General features: G+C 41.8%; 1 protein-coding gene across 1 annotated transcript in view; it reads right to left on the bottom strand.

Annotated features, from left to right (window-relative positions):
• Positions 1-7,274, bottom strand: part of Unc79 (unc-79 subunit of NALCN channel complex) — a 218,645-nt gene extending 211,371 nt beyond the window's left edge. Inside the window, exon 1 of the mRNA XM_090344746.1 lies at positions 7,223-7,274. Coding sequence (XP_090200872.1) covers positions 7,223-7,244 — 22 coding nt within the window. The 5' untranslated portion in view covers positions 7,245-7,274. The remainder of the gene's footprint in view (positions 1-7,222) is intronic.
• Between the last annotated feature and the right edge of the window lie 5,089 nt (positions 7,275-12,363).

Genomic DNA, 12,363 nt, shown 5'->3' with positions numbered 1-12,363 from the left:
TGAGATATTTGAGGAATATAAGAGATAAAATGAAAGCACTAATATAACAGTACTTACCTCTCCAAGCTGATAGGAGAATAAACTGAATTCCTACCAAGTTGCCTAGTACACAATTGGTACAATAACTATCTGAGCTTTCCTTCTTGGAGAACTTAAGATTCAAATTTGTATGATATGCCAAACTCTGCTATACCAAATCGGTAACGTAATTCTGAGTAGTATTTATTTCTACATCTGAGATAATCTTGTTTATTCTACAATAAACAGCATTACATATAAACATAAAGGTATACACATATATTCTTTCAATTTTACTCATGTCAGACCAGGTCTCTAGGACCTATAGAAATAAAAAGTGTCTTAAAGTTCTAAAAATTCTTCTAATGATCTCATATCAAATATTAAATGAGACTTACTGAATAATCTATATACTGTTGAGGAACGTTGTTCTTCAAAGGTCCAGGATGGTGGGCCGGGAATTTGGCCTAGTGGTAGAGTGCTTGCCTAGCATACATGAAGTCCCAGGTTCAATTCCTTGGTACCACATACATAGAAAAAGCTGGAAGTGATGCTGTGGCTCAAATGGTAGAGCTCTAGCCTTGAGAAAGCCCCAAGACAGTGCTCACGCCCTGAATTCAAGCCCAGGGACTGGCCAAAAAAAAGGGCCGGCCAAGAGGACAGAAAAATAAGACAGAAATAGAATACGTGAACAAAAAGAAGCTAAAACTCCTACAAGAAAAGGCTGAGTTTTCCATACCACAGAAAACTGTCATATTGAAAACATACTTTTGCTTATTTACCTTTGATGTAGTAAATAAATGTGTTCAATGATACAGTTGCCATATGTTTCAGAATATAATAAATGCACATGAACACCCTATACAAAACACTACTGAGAAATAAAAACCCCAATTTAAATCTCATTGGTTGAGAATTCAGTATGTAAAACTTGAACAGGATCCAAGTAAAACTGTCTCCCAAAGAGGCTGAGTCTAGATGCGTTGCCACTTTACCTAATGAAAAGTACTTGGTCATGTGCTAAAAACTATCTACCAACTAAGAATCATCATTTTTATTCTGAACATAAGAAAAAACCAAGCTTAATCGAAAAGAACTATGAACCACAGTGAATGTCTAATAAAAGTATAATTTGTTAAATAATTATATTTGATGTAACATATTCAAAATACTTTTGTCAACTGGAGTGTTATTTACCTGTAAAGCCATTTCAAAAACATACATTTCACACAATGTTCACAGTGTATAGAAGGCAGAAAAAAATGTAAAATGATATTAGAAAATTTGATTATGTAAGACTTCCTTACAAAACATATTTCATCCATCTTTTTTGCGTATGCAAGAAATAATTCTGTGTAAACTGTTCAGTAAGTAAAAGACTGCAACTGAGATACGAACACAATTCAATTTACAAGCAAAGTAAATTGGGGCAACTAACAAGAAAACTAATTATTGAAATACTAATTATGCAAATACTTATAAACCTAAGGAGGAAAGTAGCAACCAGGCAAGGCTTCCAAGCTAAATATCGGTCAATAAGAAGATATCAGGTAATGAAGACAGCCATAAAGAGTAAGAAAACATTCCCAGCCAATAAATAAATAGCATGATGCATTGAAGGAACTGAAAAAATGACTCCATGTAACTCAAGGAGGAAGGGAAAGAGAAAGTCTGAGTAGCTATAATCAACAGAATGTGGAGATTTGTTGAATTGTTATTAAAGCCCATGAGACCCTCATCTCCAATTAACCACCAGGAAACCGGAAGCTGCACTGTGGCTCAAAGTGGTAGAGCACTAGCAGTAAGTTTGTATTGTCATAAGTATAAGATACCTGGCTATAGGTAGAAGCCTCTAATCCAGAGACATGATTGTACTAGAAAATTGTATTTGGAAATAATCCACATTCGGGTAGTAACTCATGCTATGTGAATGAATAGTTAAAAGCCTGTGTGATACTGAGGATAAAGCATGATTATTAAATAGTAGGTGTCATTTTTTTAAAACTTGGGCAGGAAGTAATACAAGAAAATGGAACTAAGAAACTTGAGACTGTTGGAACAAGGAAGGAAAGAGAATGATTAAAGGGTCAAAATGTATTATATACAAAATGGACATGCTAAATTGAAAACTCTTTGGATGGCTATTTGAAGTTGTTGTTTTTGTTTTGCCAGCCCTGGGGCTTGAACTCTGGGTCTGGCACTGTCCTTGGGCTTTCTCAAGGACAGCGCTCTACCACTTGAGCCACAGTACCACTTCAACTTTTCTGTGTGAATCAAACCCAAGACTACTTGCATGCTAGGCAGGCATTCTACTACTAGGCCATGCTCCTGCCTCCCTCTCCCCCCAAAAAATAATTTTTTGCCAGTCCTGGAGCTTGAACTCAGGGCCTGGGCACCATCCTTGGATACTTTTTTGCTCAAGGCTAGTGATCTGCCACTTGAGTCACAGTGCCACTTCTGACTTTTTCTATACATATATCAAATCCAGGGCTTCATGCATGCTAGGCAAGCACTCTACCAGGAGGCCAAACTACCAGCCCTTGAAGTTAATATTTTTAAACCTCAGTAGTAATAGTCAGAAACAAAGAAAGGAAGGTATAAGTAAGGAGTGTAGTAACCAGTGCTAAATACTACAGACAAGTCATACAAACCATGGGCTTATTCTTCTCCAACCAGAAATACAGTTAACAGTCAGATGCTAATTTTTTTTTTTTTGCCAGTCCTGGGCTTGGGCTCAGGGCCTGGGCACTGTCCTTGGACTTTCTCAAGGGTAGAGCTCTACCACTTGAGCCACAGCAGCACTTCTGGCTCTTTTTTTTTTTATGTATGTAGTACCAAGGAATCGAATCCAGGTCTTTGTGCACTGTAGGCAAGCACTTTATCACTAGGCCAAACTCCCGGCCCCTCATATGCTAATTTTTGCATATATGGATAAAATTAGTTTCCTCTCTAAGAAGTTGGCAATGTTGCACAAAGACTTCAAATGATTTCAGGTTGCAATATAAAGACGTACTTTGCTGTTTTAATATTATCAAAAAAAAAACACCTACTAATTTATCCAGCATGGTCCTTAAATATGCATGAGAGAGGGACAAGTTCAATTCAAAATCTTACTGCTAACTAGTCATATTCTTAAAAGAGTGTCCCTAAAAAAGACTTTAGCCAGGCACTAGTGGTTCATGCTTACCGTCCTAACTCTTCAGGAGGCTAAGATCCAGAGGTCAGTTCAAGATCAGCACAGCCTCCTTCCCCTCCCCCCGCAAAAAACAGCATAAAAACCAAGCTAAAAGTATGGTTTAAGTGGTAGAGCACCAGCCAAGCAAGCAAGCCAAGCCAGCTGGTTTAAAAGGGGGAGGTATTCTTAGTACTAAGATCAAGATGTTGATGTGGATGAGTACATTAAAAACAGTACATACTAACATTGCTGAAATTAGCTATTTTTGAGTTTATGCTCAAATTATCAATAAGTTCATTTCCAAGTTTAACAAAAATTTCAGTAGATATTTATGTAAGGGATTTGTGTTCACCACTGCCACGTTGTTATCATAAAACAAAGGGTAATGGCTGGGAAATTCATGCCTTAGAAATGCTCTGCTTGGATATGATGGGCCCGCTAGACATTTCAGGTCAAGGAGGTGACCTGCACGGATACCTACCCACCTGAGTGCTGTCCAAAACCATCCAATAGTCCATGTTTTGTTTAAATTGTGTCATAGCTCCCTTTTATTCTATTCAACTCTGGGAAACTAGATCCAAACTTTATAATTATCCTTCTTTTGGCAGCAAGGGTCTATACTTGATGGTAATAATAATAATAAATAATAACTCACATTATGTGCCAGGACTCCATGTTAAATAACTCATGGAGGATTCATTTAATCCTCACAACAGCTATTACCATCCCTATTTTGTAGACAATGCAATCAGGTCTTAGAAAAGTTAAGTTGTTCAAGGTCATGGCGTTTACAGGAAAACGCAAACCCAGGCCAAAGTCTGATACTAGAACCACAATGCTTAATTTGTGCTGCTATAAAAGCAGAGCTTCCTTTGAAAGACCACTCCCAAAGTACTCCAAATTGGTAAGTTCTAACTCTCAGAACACAGAAAAGGTGGAGGAGGATTTCTCTTCAGAATTCCAAAAAGAAGACATCACAAATTCTTATTTCTATCATTCTCAATTCTATGTCAGCTTGAACTTGACTGTAAGAAAAAGAAGCGTTTGGAAGGAAAAGAATTTAACTCTTGTGCAGTCCCCTGAGAAATTGCTAGATAGCTTTCGCCCTTGTTATGAGACTCTGCAGACAGTACAGGACTGAACATTTCAAAACAGGCTCCAAACTATATTTTTGCTAACACTCTCCCATCTCCCGTCACTATTAGCACAGAAAAGAAAATGGCATAAAATAAAAAATATTTTTTCACATCTCTATGATGAACTACCCAGGTTAAGTCATATAATCTGTCTGGGTTGAAATTCAAGTACTTCCTTTTGCTGGCTCAACCAAACTATGTCCACTTCCTGTTCCAGTGAAACCTTTACCTACATCAAAAGGCTCTATGCAAAAGAATAATAAAGACAATATTTTGACATGATATTGGGCCTAATTTTCTCTGGGTTGATCTTTAGGAAAACAGTATTGTGTACTCTCCTAAACACAGTGGAGAAATGAACTCTCTTGTCTCAGTCTTCACATCCAGTAGGGATAAAAAAAAAAAAACAATTCTCATGGTCCTCTGTTCTCTTTCTCCTTCCCATTAACAAGACTTCTGTAAAGTCCAAGGATAAATAACCACCAATCTATAAGTGCTCTTCAGTAAAATATATATATATATATATCTTTCTTTTGTGACATCAACTATGCAGCTTTTCATATTTTGCTTTGTTTTCACATATGTAATATGTACTGGAATGTCAGTCCAGGTTAGCACATGTAAGAGCCAAAGAAAAAAGATTTCTTATTTATATTTGCTCTAAAATAAATTCCCAAAGCAACCTTATTTCATAGCCTCCACCCATTTTATTCCTTTGCCCTCCAAACCTCCGAGACTAAACAAAGACAGCTATTACTATCATTCTTTACTTTATAGACAGAAATTCTGAGGCACAAAACTAAGTTAATTGCCCCTTGTCAGTAAACCAAAAGGGAACGCAAAGCTCAAATCCACATGTTCCAGACCCAAATATAGTGTCCTGTTTATCCTCTACAGATGAAAACATCTGTTTTACAAGCAAGTTTATAATAGCTAAAGTTCAAAATTTTCACTGTACAATCAAGTCTACATCTAGATTATACTCAGTGTGGCATTCACTGCCCAGGAAAGAGAGAAAAACAAAGCATCCCTATGCATGTCAAAACACAACAAAGAAGAGCACACAATAAAAGGGCAGTGATACTGGATTTAACCTGAAGTTTCTTACATAATATGTAACTACAAAATCAAATGACAAGTGGCAGGGCTTCTTAACACTCATAGAACAATAAAATACTCAAGGGTATCTCATCCTCCAGTAGTCTGTTCTATACTGATTCCACCTATGTTGCCATTACTAGAACCAGAATGAACCCAATATTTTTAAGGCTCCACAGAAGCAGAATTTAACTGTGAGGGTAGATTTCACTTTCAACAGAAAAGGAAAAACACAAAAGAGCTTCCTAACTATTTAGAAAAGATGCACTACTTAAGTGGAAAACAGTTGCCAGCATGATCATCATTACATATTGAGTGTATGCTATGTGAGAGGCTCACTAAAGTTTTCGAGTGTATTCTCTCATTTATTATCACATCACCCCCATCAGCATCATTGCGTTAGGTTTACAGGTGAGAAAATAAAGTTCAGGGAGGCCAATTATCTTGCCAAGGTCAAACAAATGCAGAGCTTTTATCTTCAAGATCCCATAGATGACTGAGATTCAAATTTAGATCTTCAAGATTTTATAGATCACTGTAATTCCAAGCACTGGGATGTACAATTTTTAAAGAACCGTCTACCTGGGAATTCTCTGAGCTTCAAAGTCTATCCAGTGAATAAATGGCATGGTTCATTCTGTCGAATACAAGAATATTGCTCTCAAAATATTTCGTCTTTTGTGTCTCGTAAAATGCTTTAGTAACCTTCCAGAGAAGAATCACAAAGACAAGCAGAGACAGCATATCCACATAAAGATGGAATGTTTGGAAGAAATAAAAATCATGTAGATGAGTAAGTTCTGTGTGCTTGTTAAAAACAAGAACGCATTGCTTAACAAAAAACATCTCCACCACCAGAAACTTTAAGCTCTTGAATCCCTCTGCACACTCAGGAAAAGGTTCCTATTCAGCCAACTACCAAGTATATGCCCAAGGCCTACTGGTGCCCAGTGCAATAACAGACTACAGGGATCACCTCAGAAACTTCTTATCTGCACAAGGAGTTGGCAGGTTGTTTCCAGCCAGCCAAGCCCGGGGTCAACCGTTACTGTGCTGTTAGAGTTAGTGTGAAGTGCCCTGGAAAGGAATCCTGCTCTTTGGGGAACATGAGATCAATTAGATCATTTTCCCAGCGCCCCTTTCACTTTCTTGTAAGGTTGTGATTGGCCTTAGCATTAGGCTTGGCACTCATGAGTTACATTGCCTTAGCCTGAATGCAGAATTCTGCCTGCCACCCCCCCCCCCGCCCTGCTCCTCCTCCCCTGCTCTCCCTTCTTGCCTCTTCCACCCGAAGTGGAAACTGCAGACTCAAACTCCCCGATGGCTCCAGCACCAAGAACTGGGCATGCTCAGAAGGCCAAGCAGGCTTGGGTTGCCACTGACAGTTCCCCGCCCCTGATGTGCCGCTGCCCCCCTTCCCCCACTTCCACAAGAGATACCGAAATGTTTATCAGAACGACACCAGGCCTCTTTGTGCGCCTGGGAACGACCCCATTTCCACGGCCTTCCGCAGGGTCGTGTGGAGAAACCCTACCCACCACCTGAGAAGGCGGCATCCCTCTTCTCTTTCTTTGCTTTCTTTTTTTTCAGCACCAGGGACAGCGCCGCGTTGCCATTAGCCCCCCTCCCCCACCTCCTCTTCCACCCCTCTCCCCCCCACCCTCCCCAACCTCAGCCCCCACCCCCGCACCAGCACAATGCCAAGGTCTCCCAGCAGCCGCAAACGCCCCGCGAATAGCAAATAGCTCCCAGCCGGAGGCCGGGCCGGAATGCCCGGGGGCCGGCTGCTACTTACACTGCTCCGCTTTGGTGGACATGGTGCTGTCCAGATGGAAAGGCTTTGCCCCAAAATCTGTGTCGTGCGAGCTCGCTCGCTCCGCCAGCGATGTTGCGAGGAAGAGAGCGCATACCCCCCACCCCCCACCCCCTCGCGGTCCCCCTCCCTTAGGCCCGTGTCGCTACCATTCGGACAAAACGCACATCAAATTGCAGCATTCGGTCCCGGAAGGTTAGGAAATCGCCCCCGGAGAAATGGGTGGGATTTAATGGGCGGCCAAAGGCTTCCTGTCCGTCCCCTCCTGGAGCTGCCCGCGTGGAGGTGGGCGGGGAGACCGAAAGGAGAGAGCGAGCTCCGGCTCCTGGTGAAATGGGAAAATGGGCTCGACCGGGGGAGGAGTATTTCCATTCATAAGGCGCATGGAGGGGACGGGTGTTTCCCCGAGAAAAGCCTCTTAAAGCGCCGGAGTCCCCGACCGTTTGGATCTCCCATTGGCGTTCTCCGGGCCTGTAGATCCTGCGCCCCAGCAGCCCCCGAGGCCTCCACGGGGGCGGCCGGAGAGGGACGCAGGTGCGCCGCCGCCGCCGCCGCCGCCGCTCTCCACCTCCGGGAGGAAGGAGAGGGAGGCGGATCCGGGGCGGGCTGCCGAGAGAGCCGGGCTGGAGGGCGAGGAGGATGCGAGGCTCCTCCGGAGCACGGCCAGGAAGGAAATGCAGAAGGAAGCCTCGGCGCGCGCCGGGGTCGAGGCCCGCGCGCGGCCTCCCCTTCCCGGGTGGGCGCTCCTGCGGAGGAGGAGGAAGAGGAGGAGGAGGAGGGCCGGGAGGAGCCTGGAGAAGCCGAAGCCAGGGAAGAGAGGACAGATGGGAGGCAGGAAGGCACCGGGGCTGTTCCCTTGACCTGCCCAGTCTGGACACAGGCAGGTCGGGAAGCCCCTCTGCGGGGAAATGGAAGCCAGCAGGAAAAGGGGCGATAAAAAAGGGGGGGAGCATCGTCCTGGGCCTTGATGCCGAGGGGAGAGGCGTTCATCTAAGCCCGGGTCTGGAGAGCCAGACTCCAGACTCACTTCCCCAGGGCTGACTTTTCCCTCTCGCCAAGCCTCACGATCCCTACCTGTGAAATGGGGAGGATGAACCCCTGCCCTGCCACCCCAGGTGACGTACGCAGGGCAAACAGAGCCGGGGACACCCTTTTTCACACTGAAGCACGCTACCTGGCTACCCACTCTGACTTTCGTGGTGGTGGACTACGCGGAGGGGCAGCGATCACTGCAGTTTATGGCATAAGCTATAACCTGACCAGTGATTTTTTTTTTTGGTCGGTCATTGGGCTTGAACTCTGGGCCTGGGCGCTGGCCCTAGCTGAGCTCTTGAACTCGAGGCTGCCACCCTACCCCTTCCTTGAGCCACAGTGCCACTTCCCGTTTTCTAGTGGTTAATTGGAGAGAAGAGTCTCAGGTCCTCTTGTGCCTGGGCTGGCTTTGAACCAGGATCCTCAGATCTCAGCCTCCTGAGTAGCTAGGATTACAGGCGGGAGCCACCGTGCCCAGCTACTGACCAGTAATTTTTAATGTTGATGAACTCAATGTTTTCTATTTCACCAAAAAAGATTAGTCTGTACTTTAGGGATTAAAAAAAACTATAATAAATTGTGTACGATATGTGTAAAATACTCATAGCTGACCAAGAAAAAAAAATATGAACAAAATTAAGTAAAGATATTTCTGAGTAGCCAGATAGAAAAGAAGTCTACAAACAATAAGAAGCCTGCCAGGGGCCGGTGACTCTCGGCTGTAATCCTAAGAATTACTAACAGGAGGCTAAGATCTGAGGATCTCCATTTGAATCCAGCCCAGGAAGAAAAGTGAGATTCTTATCTCCAATTAACCACCAGAAAACCTGGAGTGGTGCTGGGACTCAAAGAGTTAGAGCACTAGCTCTGAGTATAAAACTCAGAGAGAGTGCCCAGGCCCTGAGTTCAAGATCCACAACAGGAGAAGGAGAGGAAGAAAGGGGAGTGGGAGGGGATGACAAGGAGGAGACATGGCCACGTGTCATGGTATTGGCAAGATGTTCATGGAGGGAGTGATTTGGCCTTGGTGGATGTATCTGTAATTGGGCTGTTACTGCTGCTAGGCAAGCTGGCTTGCTGGTGGGGCTGTCTCATTGTTTACTCCTCAAACAGGAACTGCTCGCTTTCAAAGATAACTTTCTGTGAAGAATGAAGAGTTAAATTTGAATAAAAAATAAACTGCCATCCTTCTGAATATGAACATTATGAGCAGTTCTGGGAAGATAACAAACATTGGGCTGATTAAAAGAAAAGCTGAGGATTTGTTCAGAAATTTCTGGGAAATGAGGCTTTGATTTAAAAAGAAAACTAATTGAATTTTTTTTAATGTTTTGGAGAAACAAAAGATAAAATACTATTGGAAAGCTACTATCCCGTCATCTGCTTACAGGTTATTTTTACATGGAACCTCCTATGCTCCCACTAAGTGAATACAATGTCAGTGTCACAAACACCTGGCTACCCAGAGTTCCAATTTTAGCTTGGCCTCTTATGAGCTGTGTGATCCTTTTAAGTCATTTAACTTCTCTTATTTCAGTTTGCTCACCTACAAAATGGTGGTAGCTTAATCACATTGAGTCACTGTTAAGGGAAGGGGTGACATTTCCAAAAAGAATGTACTCATTACCTGACTTAAATAACTGAAACCCCTCTGGATATTACCTTTAGTCTTTTAATACCTGTGATAAAAAGTGACGTTCATTAATAATTTTCTCATCTAGTTATACTAATAAGGTTATAGTTACCTGAAAACATGAACTGGATAGGTTTCTTTTTAAAATCTAATCTCACTTTATATAAAATGTTCTTTGAAAGTTAGTGTTTATTGACCAGACATCCTGTTTTGCCGTAGGACTGTTCCAACTTAAAATTAAAAAATCAACTGTCTCAATTCAGGGCCAACAAAGACAGTTGGTTACTTTAATAGATAAAACTTCTATTGGCAAGGAGATTGCACTTCTATTGCTAGTTTATTTTGTTTTGCAAGTATATTTTGTGTGTGCACATACCGGGGCCGGAACTCAGGGCATCACACCTTACAGCTATTTTTGCTCACAGCTGGAATTCTACCATTTGAGCCATGCCTTCAGTTCCAGCTTTCTCCTAGCTAGAAATAAATCTCTTGGATTTGCCTGACTGAGCTGGCCTCAAGCTGTAATCCTCAGATCTCAGCCTCCTGAGTAGTTAGGATTATAAAGCCAACAGCTACTTCATCTAGTTTCTTAAAGTAAGTACATCTTAAAAAAATTAATCTCTCTCTCTCTCTCTCTCTCTCTCTCTCTCTCTCTCTCTCTCTCTCTCTCTCTCTCTCTCTCTCTCTCTCTCTCTCTCTCTCTCTCTCAATTTGCCAGTCTTGGGCTTGAACTCAGGGCCTGGGCACTGTTCCCAAGCTTATTTTACTAAAGGCTGGCACTCTACCACTTGAGCCATAGTGCCACTTTCAGCTTTCTCTATTTATGTGATGCCAATCATACCCAAGGCTTCACACATGCTAGTCTGCACTCTACCACCAAGTCACATTCCCAGCCCTAATAATTATATTCTTAATTTATTTTTACTTTTCTTTTTGTCAGTACTGGGGCTTGAACTCAAGAGCCTTGCATTCACATAGTTTGCTTGTTCATGACTAGTACTTTATTACTCGAATAGTAGTAGAGTATTACTCTATTGTATCAGTCTAGATTTTGCTGCTTAATTTGGGAGATTAATTTGGCTGTCTTCAGACTTCACCCTTCAGGTCTCAGATTCTTAAGGAGATAAAATTACAGGTATGAACCATCAGCACCCAGCCTGTTTTTAAAATAATTCTTAGTAAGTGTATTTGTAACTATTTACTTCTCACTATTATCCTAGCTCTATGCATTTGAAATAAAATTCATTGTCTTTTTTCTTGAATATTTTTGTAACTGGTCATTATGATTCTTCTTTTTAACTCAAACATGTTTTTGTTCATTTTGGTTTTGTTTTCTGAGGCAGTGTTAGATCCCAAGCCCAAAAGTATCTTTCAGTTTACGGATTCTCTTTGTGTACAATGTGGTGTGCACTGTAACTAATTTTTTCATTTCAATGACTACATATTTTGGCTTTTCATTTTGTTTGTATGCTGTGTTTCCTGCCATTGAATTTGTGTAGGGATGGTGGGTAACAGTCTAGCAAGCACAAGGCCTTAAGTTCAAATAAAAAGACAAATAAGTAAATAGATATGTAGATAAATAGATAAATTTGTATAATCTTGGCCTGCCTATATCTTACATTAGGGACTTTTGTTCCAATTTTATTTTCTCTTCTATTGCTCAATCTCTTCCTTTCTTTCTTTCTTTCTTCCTTTCTTTTCTTTCTTCCTTCCTTTTCCTTCTTTCTTTCTTTCTTTTCTTTCTTTCTTTCTTTCCTTCTTTCTTTCTTCCTTTCTTCCTTCCTTTCTTTCTTTCTTTCTCTCTCTCTTTCTTTCTTTCTAAAACAGTCCTAGGGCTTGAACTCAGTGCCTAGGCACTGTCCTTGAGCGTTTTTGCTTGAGGCCAGCACTCTAGCACTTGAGCCACAGCACCACTTCCAACCTTTTCTATTTATGTGATGCTGAGGAATCAAACCCAGGGCTTCATAAGTGCTAGGCAGGCATTTACCACTAAGCCACGTTCCCAGCCCCTCATCCTTTCTTATCTGGCAGGGTTTTTGTTGTTGTTTCTTTGTTTCTACATGATGCCTTAAAGAACCAGCCCAAAACCAGAAGTTATGCTGACAGACAGAAGTATTAAATAGAGAGGGGGGAGGGTAATGGGTACCAAGACATGTGAAAGGGTATCAATGTATGTGAATTAATGCACCTTCTATCTGGCAAATATCATGTAACCCTTTTACTAATTACAATAAAAAATGCAAAAAAAGTATTAAATAGAGAATATTACAAATTCAATTGCAAGTTGTTAGGTGGAGTAGGGATTTAGTACAGTGTCAGAGTATGTGTCTAAGCAGTGTGAGGTCCAGGTGCCATATATAAATTAATTAACTAAAATAAAGTTATAAGGCAGTTTGAGTCATGGTTATATCTAAGACTCAAAGTTATATCCTACCTCCCTAAATCTCTAAGTTGACAG

The sequence above is a fragment of the Megascapheus bottae genome, chromosome 14, assembly GCF_031878675.1.
Source record: "Megascapheus bottae isolate mThoBot1 chromosome 14, mThoBot2.hap1, whole genome shotgun sequence".
In the NCBI taxonomy this organism is placed as follows: Eukaryota; Metazoa; Chordata; class Mammalia; order Rodentia; family Geomyidae; genus Megascapheus; species Megascapheus bottae.
This window is presented reverse-complemented; position numbering and strand designations above follow the sequence as displayed.